General features: G+C 40.5%; 1 protein-coding gene across 3 annotated transcripts in view; it reads right to left on the reverse strand.

Annotated features, from left to right (window-relative positions):
• nedd9 (neural precursor cell expressed, developmentally down-regulated 9) overlaps positions 1-10906 on the reverse strand; it is a 39795-nt gene extending 28889 nt beyond the window's left edge. The window contains exon 1 of one of the 3 annotated variants that reach the window (XM_037795268.1): positions 10833-10906. Coding sequence is in view for 1 of the 3 variants with exons in the window: in XM_037795266.1 (XP_037651194.1) it covers positions 7387-7398 (12 nt within the window). In the remaining 2 variants the exon portion in view is untranslated. Of the gene's footprint in view, positions 1-7386; positions 7607-10812 lie in introns of those variants that run through there. The other 2 variants (XM_037795267.1, XM_037795266.1) reach the window with 2 other exon arrangements.
• Positions 10907-11187: the final 281 nt, after the last annotated feature.

An 11187-nucleotide genomic window follows, 5' to 3' on the forward strand; every position in this document is an offset into this window, starting at 1 on the left:
AAAAAACACACAAAAAACACAACAGTATGGATGGTATTCATGGGGCGACCAGCCAAGAGGCGCTGAGAGTTTGGCGGAGCAGAGCGGTGGATTATTTCCAAGCTCGGAACTGATGCCAAACGAGGGAACACGAGTGCGTCGTGGTAACCCCCGGAGACGGGAGCTAATCCCTCCAGGGGGCATTAGCCGAGATGTGAAATATGTTTTCATGGTATCTCCGCAGGGCCACATTGAATGGTTTTTACATATAGGAATAGCCAATGAGATGGAGATTCACTCAAGTGTCTTCCCGATTTCACGCTACGCAAAGATCTCACAGACAGAAAAAAGACAAACAACTGAGGCTGCCATCTTCCCCCTTTGAGACATGAAGGGCATCCGAGATAAAGGGAGACTCTGTAGTTTATTATTCACCATTTACCAACACATTTACTAACACTTTAGTGCTTTTGAAAACATTACTTTTAGATTTTGTATTTTCTCTATTTATGTCACCATGTGATTAGGTCTTATTTTCATTATAAATTCAATTTCTTAAGTATTTTTATATCATTTTAATTGTAAAAAATGCCTTTGAAAACCACTCAGAACCCAAGGTGGTGTCTTTAAATGTCTTATTTTGAGCTGACAAACAGTCCAAAACCCAAAGATATTCAACTTACATTGATAGAAAACTGAAAAAAACAACTAAATCTTGACATTGAAGAAGCTTGAACCAGAGAATTTTTTTTAATTCTCGCTCAAAGCTTAAAAAAAGACTTTGTTAGTTTCCAGTTAATGTTCAGTCAATCATTTTGATTTATTTCCTGCTACCACAGTGGGGGGTTTAATGGTAGAGAATACCCCAAGGGATCTTCTTTTTATTTTGCACCAACCTTCAACAATCCCCACAGAGGAATCTGAAGCCTCAACAAACCACAAACAATGTTGCTATCAGGAATGTTGGAAATCACAAACTAGAGCTAAGGTAAGAACATAAGGAAGTATACTTTATCATTCACCGTTGTAAAATAACTCAAGGGAATAAATAAGTAACAGTTCAACAGCAGGAGAGGGCGGATTTTTAGTCACTTCTCAGATGCATAACAATAATTTTGTAAAGAAAATAGTAAAACAAATGCATATTTTAATTCCCCAGAGCCCGAGATGGCGCCTTAAAGTTTAATTTTATATATGACAAAGAAAAACTGAAAAATTCTCACATTTGAGAAGCTGGAACTGGAGAAAACTGACTGAAACAACTAATCGATTACCAAACCTACATCACGTCCAGCCAGTTAAAGGGGACATATCATGAAAAATGTCACTTCTTCAGTGGTTGTGCTCATACATCTGGGTATCTAGAGTGCCTGCAGACTGTGAAATAAGAACAACCCAGTCAGTATTTTGTGGGCTGACTAGATCAGAAAACATGTGATTCAACAAGCCATTCAGATGTGGCTCCCCTTCCTATGTCACATGCCGGCTCATTAGAATATACCACCAACGGCTTGAGAACTACCTTTGCAAAAGTGCACCATATTTTTCTGCTAAGCCAATCAGAGCAGACTGGGCTTTTTCAGGAGCTGTGTGTTAAAACGGAGCGTTTCAGACAGAGGGTGAATACAGGTATATTCACAGGTAAAAAAATAAGTGTTTTTTGAGCATCAAAGCATGTAAACATGTTCTAGTAGAAACCCAAAATACAAGTATGAACGCCTTTAAAGTCACTGACAAACACATTTTCAAAGCACAAACAAGTAACTGATTCAGTGCCGTGGATTTACACACTTCCTCAGCTGTCACGCCTCCTCTTATCAGCCACGAGGACCGACTCTCCACAGGGTCGAACCGAGCTGACGGAGGCCCGCTACATCTTGAGAGATGACCCTGCAAAATAGCTGGCATTCCTCAAGGGGGGGGGGGGGGAGGAAGGGGGTGGCGAGAATGATTTCCGCCAAAGGTCAAACATGGAAATGATTATAAGCATTGTTGCTGATGTTGGGTAGTCTCTCTCTCTCTCTCTCTGTCTCTCTCTGTCTCTCTCTCTCTGGCTGAAACGAGCACACAATGTAGTCTGTCTCCCCGCTGACCGTTTTCAAATGTTAATGGCTGGCTCGCGGTGCGAGGGCGCAGCGGGAGGGGCGGGGGGGTTTGGTTGGAGGGGCTGCTATTCATTCTGGCTGGGGGGAGTGGGGGGGAGGAGAAGCTCTTCACGCTCGCTGAAAATCTTGCACAGGAGCAAACTTGGAAGTCGTCCTGCACTGGAATGTAGTGAAACCTCGACGTCACAGCGTGATAATAGCGTGGCTTTTTTAACTAGCAGTGGTTCAGTAAACGATCTGTGTTGAACTCAATATCATAATGAGATAGAGAGAGCCTGCGGAGAAGCATGGAAAAGCTATTTCACTGCAACTTAGCAGAGGTTTTTCTCTGGTTTTCTCTCAGGAGAATACAAATGTCTCCGTCTGAACAGACTGAACAGAAGAGACTGAGCATCCCGGTGCTGCCAGACTCATTAACAATGTGAAGGGGCACCTTGAAACAATCATGTGCATCTTCCCAACAACCTTCCCACGCACCATCGCCGCCTGGAATGCTCTCATTCACACAGGGCGCTCCTCAACCTCCCATCCCCCCGACACCACCACTATACCGCCACCCAACTCTGTTTGCCCTCTCGTTCCCCCCCACAACTTCCTCTTTCTTTCATTTTCTGCAGGCCCTTTCAGCATCACAGATCCTCCTCCTCCTCCTCCTCCTCCCTCTCAGAACAATGTCTGCTCCGCTCTCCTCCAGCCCTCTCTGCTTTTGGACCAGTGCCTGGAGCCTGAACCCATAAAAAAAAGAAACACTAAAGAAAAAACACACACACACACACACACACACACACACACACACATACTATCGGCCAGAATGTGGGTTCACCTAATCACTCCTCACTGTGGTCGTGAAGCTATTTCTGCAACAGTTACGTCAGCTACGAAGGAATGAGTTTGAAGGTTGTGGAAGTCTCTGGGTGAGAATGAACTAGGGGGACTTTTCTTTTTTTAACTTATTTTGCAACAGAAAGTTGTGTCATAAAGCATTAAAGAAGTAGTTTGCCATTTTTGGTAAATACTCTTATTGTCTTCCTAGTGGAAAGTTAGCTGAGAAGAGTTATACCACTCTTATATCTGTGTGGTGAAGCTGGAGCCAGGGGACAGTAAGCTTAGTATAAAGACTGGAAACAAAGGGGAAACGGCTAGCAGCACCTCAGAAACTCACAATTATATCTTGTTTAATATGTACAAAAGTCAAAGTTGTGGTTTTACGGGGAGTTAAACTCCAAGAGATTAAAAGGTTTTTAATCTTTATGCTATGCTAAGCTACCTGGCTGTAGCCTTATAGTATGTAACGGACAGTCCAATCCACCGTAAAACATCAATTTGCTGTTTTTACATTTCATTTTTTTTAATAAACAAATGACACATAGCTGAAGCTGTATCCCCGTTTCTAGTCTTTATGCTAAGCTAAGCTACTCGTTGCCTGTCTCCAGCTTCAGGAACAGACGATAGACTGTATATAAGAAGTGGACGTAGTCACCGTGACCCACTGGTTTGTGGACTGCCGTTTTGAAGCCACGAGTTCGGAATTTTGACCGCCGCCATCTTGGTTTTTTGCAACCAGAAGTGACACGAGAAGGTGAAGCTAAGTACAACCCAACGCTGAATAAGACATTTTTTAGGTGACCAAAATGTTACAATTAACTTTCATGAAATGGAAACACATACAACTCCCAGCCTGGACAATGCCGTGGTAGCGACCTGTCAATCACAAGGTAGCCCCGCCCTAAATGGGACCATAATCTACTAAATGAACATCATGCTGTATTGAAGAAGACTTGAAACTAGTGATTGAGACCATAAACTCATGTTTACAATGTTTACTGAGGTAATAAATCAAGTGAGAAGTAGGCTCATTTTCTCACAGACTTCTATACAATCAGACTTCTTTGTTTGCGACCAGAGGAGTCGCCCCCTGCTGGCTGTTAGAAAGAATGCAAGTTTAAGGCACTTCAGCATTGGCTTCACTTTTCAGACCCGGAGGATTCCCACTGGTACAGATCATGAGAGTGGTTTATAAATCTCCTCTAACTCTCCACCCGAAAGAAATATTTTCTCAAAATGTTGAACTGTTCCTTTAAACTACTTCATATATCACGCTCTCCCTGCTCAGAAACATCTGGGCCTCTCTGTAAGAGATCCCTCTGTGTGTGTGCGGACCCATCAGGGGGATTATATACGCATTAGGTGACCTATGGAAGACAAGCCTTCCCTTCACACCTGAACACGAGCTGGAAACCAGAGGGGAGGGGGGCAGCGTCTGCACCTCACCTCACCTCAGGACATGGGACGGGGCGCCAACCGCCTCGTTAAGCCTCTGTTGAAACATTACCACTCTGTGAGGAAAAGAGCGCTCAATATAGCTGTGAATAATTCATCACCGGCTGAGATCTGATTGGTGAAATAGTAAACTTTGACACTGTTTAACAGATTTAAACAAGGATCTGTGTGAGAGAAACTCGATAAACACGGCAGTGACGCAAAATGTGTCCTCTGATTTCCCTGCCTTTCTTCTCTCTTCCTGCCACCCTACTTTCCCCTCTGGCAGCGTTGTTGCATAATGCAGATATGTTTATCATCAGCAAAGAGCATGATTTCTATGCTCTCCTTATCTCGCCTGAGGCAAACAAAGAAGCGTAGACGCAGTTTTTTGCGTCACAGATCTCCTTCCTATAGGAGCTTGGAAACACTGATCACATTTATTTAACATCCACTGATCTTGTTTGATCACGGAGAGACCCGATCAAGGTTGTTTTCCTCCTCCTGAAATCCTTGTTACGCTCACCCTTTTGGCCTCGGGCCCAAAAACATCATCACCCGTGACTGCTCCAACTCTCTCTCTCTCTCTCTCCGCTCTGTGAATACTTAACCGGACAGTGACTCAGTTCGGACCATGACGCATGAGACACACAGCGTGCAGCGCACCACCCTCAAAATCACCACCACGCCCTGCTAAACAGTGACACAAGTCCCAGTGGACGCTGGAGAAAAAGAGATCCAAACTGTGTCTGAGCCAAAAACGGCTACTTCACACTTCAGAAAACAGCCACTGCCCTTCCAAAAACCCCTGAATCATCCAAACACGTTGCACAGTTTTTTGCTTCCCTAATATGGTGAGGCAGACTGAAGCGTAGGGGAGATGACACTTTAACTTTCTAAATGCTCTGGGTTTTACAAATGGTGTTCACAAAGCAGCGGACCAGTGAGATCAAGACTTGTCAACTATCCAGATCTGCCTCAGATGAAGCTGTCCATCACAAAGTAAAAGCTCAATGAGTAACAGAGCGTCTGCTGAAGTAAAGAGCAACCTGACCGCATCAGAGAGATTTCCCGACGACGTGATTCATTTTTAAGTGAAAGTGTCAAACGATCTCAGCTAGAAGTGGAAAATATGACAATACAGTTTTTGATATAAAGTAACTAGGAGGTTAGGTAGCTTTAACATCTCTAACTGTAAAAGGATTGTTGTATCAATGTGATGTTTTAGTCATTTAACTCACTGGATAAACCCCATTAAAAAATAACCAATTAGTCGATTTTGACGATAAATCCATGGTTTAAGGCATCTTTCAAGCAAAAATGCCAAACGTTTCCTACTTCCAGCATCTCAGTTTTGCTGCTTTTCTTCACCTTAAGGCTGACCCACACTAAAAAAAGATTCATCAAATCTTAACAGATACACATGACGACATGTTGTGTTAAATTTAACAGTTTAGTTCCTATGGTGTGTGGAGAGCAACGATTTGGCCAAAACAGCCAAAACACCACACACTCACAGATTCCATTCATAAACAACAAGAGTCCCGACTAAAAAGAAAACGGAAATCTCGCAAAATCTCTGGCGATCAAACTTTAGTGTAAACAAACATGGCGGACGACGGGCTTGAAGAATTAGCGATGTTAGTCTTTGCACTACTTTGTTGTGAAAATTCATGAAGGAAGGATGGATGAAGTCATGGAGACTCGTTAAATAAACACTCGTGTTGATGCCACAAATCACCAAGTCGGTCCTCCATATCTGAGCTCCATCTTACTACTACTTTATGCTTCACGTTTTGCATTAGCTCATGCATTAGCCGCGGTCGCCATGACGGCGGCGGTTGTTATCCCTCCTTCTTCAGTCAGCTTGGTTCTCAATTGGCTATCGTTCTTTCCCACGTGACTGCGTCATCGGGGTTCCCCCCCACACACGACAGGATATCCGATCATAAATATTGAATATTTACTTCCGAGCCTATAGGGGGGGATGTAAAAAAACACTCTTAACATACCTCCCACCACAGGAATATCTGGAAAGATCATCTTTAGTACCATCATGATTGTCGGGAAGGAAGGAATCAAGCCCAAAATCGTCTTGATTGTGATCTTAAGAGTTGAATATCTTTGAGTTTTGACATTTTAAGAAGTCCCCATGAGCTTAGGGAACAGGGTGATTGCCAATTTGTTAACATTTTAAAAATACAATTAATTGATCAATCAAGAAAACAATACAGTATGGTACAGTAATAGATAATGAATATGATTGTTAGTAGCCACCCTAATAAAACTGTTTGTAATATGAGTTTCAAGGAAATGAAATGCATCACAATATATATGTATGGTGTACGGTCTAAGACCTGCTCTATATATAAAGCACCTCCAGATAACTTCTGTTAGGATTTGACGCTATATAAAAATAAATTGAATTGATTGAATATAGATGAATCCATATTGCTCAAGCCTAACCTCAACTAAATAAAACTGAAAAGTCCAACAACAAGTAGTGTCATTGAAGTGGACATAGAAGCAATAATAAGGTAGAATGTGCTTTTTATTCTCACTAGGTGGCAACATGACTCTCAGTTTAGTCTTTTACAATATCTTAACAGTCTTTGTAGAATCTGAAAAAAACATATTTCTGTATCTACTTCTACTTTTTTTTTTATTTAAAGGGTGAGGATGAGGAGGGTTGTAATGTTTCTACTCTATTTACGCCCCTGTCTGTCTGTCAGGTGGCAATAAACGTAGCCTAAAGGCACAGATGATGCATTACAAAACAACTGAATGATTTATCCTACAAAAAATGACATTTACACACACACATATATATAAACCACAAACATCCTCTCAGCAGTTTCCCTTTTTTTTTTTTGGATTTTTGAAACAAACCCGGATGCACTAATTTAAATAACTTATAATTACCACCATGAAGAAAAAACTAAAGTTTGATAGAAGTCGACTCTTCTATGAAGAATGATTCAAATAGACATTTTGTAGCAATCATTACAAGAGAGAATGAAAGTATCGATTCCGCTTCACTTACTTTGTATTTCATCTTGCAGCTCGTCTCTCTCTCTCTGTGTGACTCCAGTAACAACAAGTGAGTAAAAAATATCCTCTTTTACATGTGAAGAAGAAGCTGGAGAACTGGAGTGTTTTTCTGTGTGGTTAACCAGCCATCCAGAGATTATAGACGGAGAAAACAGTCTCTCTGAATCCGCTCCGCTTCTCTCTACTGCTCAACACCAGACTGCTCTGCGACCACATTGACGCTCGGACCAGCTCATTTGCATAAAGAGCCTCTGATTGGTCGAGAGGATCATTCTGTCCCCGCCCACTCCCCGCCGCTCTGTTACAAATCTGACGTCATTATCAAACTACAATACAGCAGATTAACAACAGATATATTCTTATTAAAAATATATATATTTTCTTTCAATGTTGGTTCAGTAATGTCAAAAATATAAATTGATAGAGCAACATTATAAAAAGTGAAGGGATTTGTAAATTTGTAATTACTGTAAATCTACTGATATGTGCAATAACATATGCTGATCACTCTGTGCAATAATTATCTGATGCTGTGCAATAATTATATAATTATCTGACGGACACTTTGTGCAATAATCTGGCAAAACTGTCATCTCATCAATATACATATTGTATTTTTATATTTTATATATATTATATTCGGGCATCTAGTAAGGATGCCCCCTGGGCGCCTCCCTAGGGAGGTTTTCCAGGCACGACCAGCTGGGAGGAAGCCACGGGGAAGAATCAGGACTAGGTGGAGAGATTATATCTCCAGTCTGGCCTGGGAACGCCTCGGGATCCCCCAGTCAGAGCTGGTTAATGTGGCCCGGAAAAGGGAAGTTTGGGGTCCACTGCTGGAGCTGTTGCCCCCGCGACCCGACCCCGGATAAGCGGTTAAAGATGGATGGATGGATGGATTGTATTATATTTTATATTTTTTATATTTATATGGCACTGACTCTTTTTTTATTGTATTATCTTTTCATTAGCACCTATGGGATTGTCACAATCTAATTTCGTCTTTTTTTTTTTCTCGTGACACTTGGCACGACTTTCAACGTGTTTTTAGTGCGTTTTCCTACGAATGCCCAGTAAACCGTGACGCACGTCAATTTCCACTACAATCTTTTCAAAATAAAATTACTTACTTAGGTTTAGGAAAAGATCGACTTGGAACAACAGATATATCCTTATAAAAACTAGTATATTTTCTATCAGTGTTGGTTCAGAAATGTAAAAAATAAAAAATATTGATAGAGCAACATTACAGAGAGTGAATATCATTTGATTTTGCAACTTCTCTGGGGGATAATCATGCTCTAAGTTGTTTTATTCTTCGAATATTGGCATTAAAAGTATGCTGAATTGTCTATTGGCCGTTCCTGTTTGCAATGAACCCATGGAAGTACAAACAACTATCACTGGATTACTTTGATACTGATGAAAACTTAAAAATGTGATTATTCTTAGGCAAGTTCTGTAGTTGGGAGTGATTTATTTGCAGAAATGGAGTATAGAATTCATAACTATGTTTTCATTAGTGTATAATCACAACTCCGTGTCACGGCAGTTCGTGAAATAGTCACGAAATGTAATCTACTGTATTTGATTCACCTACATAGACACAAATTTCCGCTTTTTTTTTCGTGACACTCGGCACGACTTTCAACGAAGAACAACGAACGAACAAAAGACCGACTTGGAACAACAGATATATTCTTATAAAAGTCCTGTTATCTATGTCCAACAATACATTTTGTCTTTAGCTATTAAACCATATAGTACAACACTTTTAAGCTTTACAAGGTTTTTATTTAATTATTTTACTTTTATGATGTTGGTCCCCCTCCCCACCGCATTTTTTTTAAAACATGATTTCACTGATTGCATATCAGGAAGTTCTTGTAGCTCTGTCGGCGTGTCGGCTGTTTTTCTGAGAAACAGTGAAGCCCTGAGCGTGAAGGAAGTGTGATTATGTAGCATTTACTTCTGCACGGAAATGTGTCTGTTGGTTTAGAAGAAAATTACAACACCCAGCGACACAGCTTCACCAACACCATCATCCTGCGCTTCAATAAATAAATAATAATAAATACATAAACAAATAAGTTTTCTCTGAGCTGTAGCCTCTCCTGTCGTATAAAAACAACGGCTACACAAAAAAAACCTAGTTATTTGTGATCTCTCTTTGGTGATGATCAACTTTTGGAATGTAAGAGGGATACAGGTAAACACAGAGAAAATATATCACCTGTATTTTCTTTTAAAAGACTATTATTGCTCCATCATAGGAAATGCTCTTCAGAATTAAATAGAGAAATCTAAACTGAGCATGTAATTCACTGGTCTTGACAAATCCTTCTTTGAAAGTCAGTTAGGAGGTATTTCCTACAATCTGAAAATGACGAGCGTTGTTTAAACTATATCAACGATTACTACCTGGAACTGGTACAAGTTGTGTTTTTTTACATTCTCAGTTTAATCAATTTAAAGTAGGGCTGTCAAAGTTAACGCAATAATAACGTGTTAACGCAAATTTGTTTTAACGCCACTAATTTCTTTAACGCATTAACGCAACGTTTGATTTTTTAGGTTTGTAGCGGGCTCAGTTTTGAAGCTAGAGTGAAGATACTTCATCATGTGAACTTATAAAACCTAATGAATCCATTGGTACCAGCCATGTCATACCAGCCTGTAGCGAAGGAAACTAAATAACGCTCTAAACGTACGGTAAACTTTGGCGAGGAAAACCTGGCATGGCCATTTTCAAAGGGGTCCCTTGACCTCTGACCTCCAGATATGTGAATGAAAATGTGTTCTATGGGTACCCACGAGTCTCCCCTTTACAGACATGCACACTTTATGATAATCACATGCAGTTTGGGGCAAGTCATAGTCAAGTCAGCACACTGACACACTGACAGCTGTTGTTGCCTGTTGGGCTGCAGTTTGTTGTTATGATTTCAGCATATTTTTTATGTTAAATGCAGTACCTGTGAGGGTTTCTGGACAATATTTATCATTGTTTTGTGTTGTTAATTGATTTCCAATAATAAATATATACATACATTTGCATAAAGCAGCATATTTGCCCACTCCCAGGTTGATAAGAGTATTAAATTCTTGACAAATCTCCCTTTAAGGTACATTTTGAACAGATAAAAAATGTGCTTTAAGAAGCTGGAACTGGAGAAAAAAGACAAATCAATATTACCAAATTATCTGCAGTGGCAACGCGATTAAATATTTTAATCGATTGAAAGCCCTAATTTAAAGAAATTAATCACAAAGCACAATCCTAAATCAAAAATGATTTCAATCTCTCTGTACAACACAAAATAAATTCCCCAATCATTTTTTCATACATCACTTAAGTTATCATTTCTCTAAACCAGTGCAGGTTATTTTACATTATTTTACAGGTTATTTTACTTACAGGTTATCTTTAGTTCTCACCCTGACTTGTGTGAAGACGGCACAAACGATAGTAGAGATGTCACCTCTGCAAGCTCAGCTCAGTATCTAACGGAGGTGACAAGAAAACACCCAAGCTGATCTCACACGAACAGGCGGGAAAGCCTTCGTCTCTTCTAACACCTCCTCAGCGCACACGGCTCATCTCTGCAAAGTGTTGCACTCAAGATCTGCATGTCATGACACACAGAAACCCAATGTTATTTCATCAACATCTTGCACACATAAAGGCTTGATGTGGCTCTGTCTGTTTGTTATAGAGGCTGTTTTCTCTAAGTCTCCTGTAATTAGCTTGCCTCTCATGTGTTTCCGAATGCTCTAATTTGTGTCAGCTCAT

Source organism: Sebastes umbrosus, chromosome 15 (assembly GCF_015220745.1).
Source record: "Sebastes umbrosus isolate fSebUmb1 chromosome 15, fSebUmb1.pri, whole genome shotgun sequence".
In the NCBI taxonomy this organism is placed as follows: Eukaryota; Metazoa; Chordata; class Actinopteri; order Perciformes; family Sebastidae; genus Sebastes; species Sebastes umbrosus.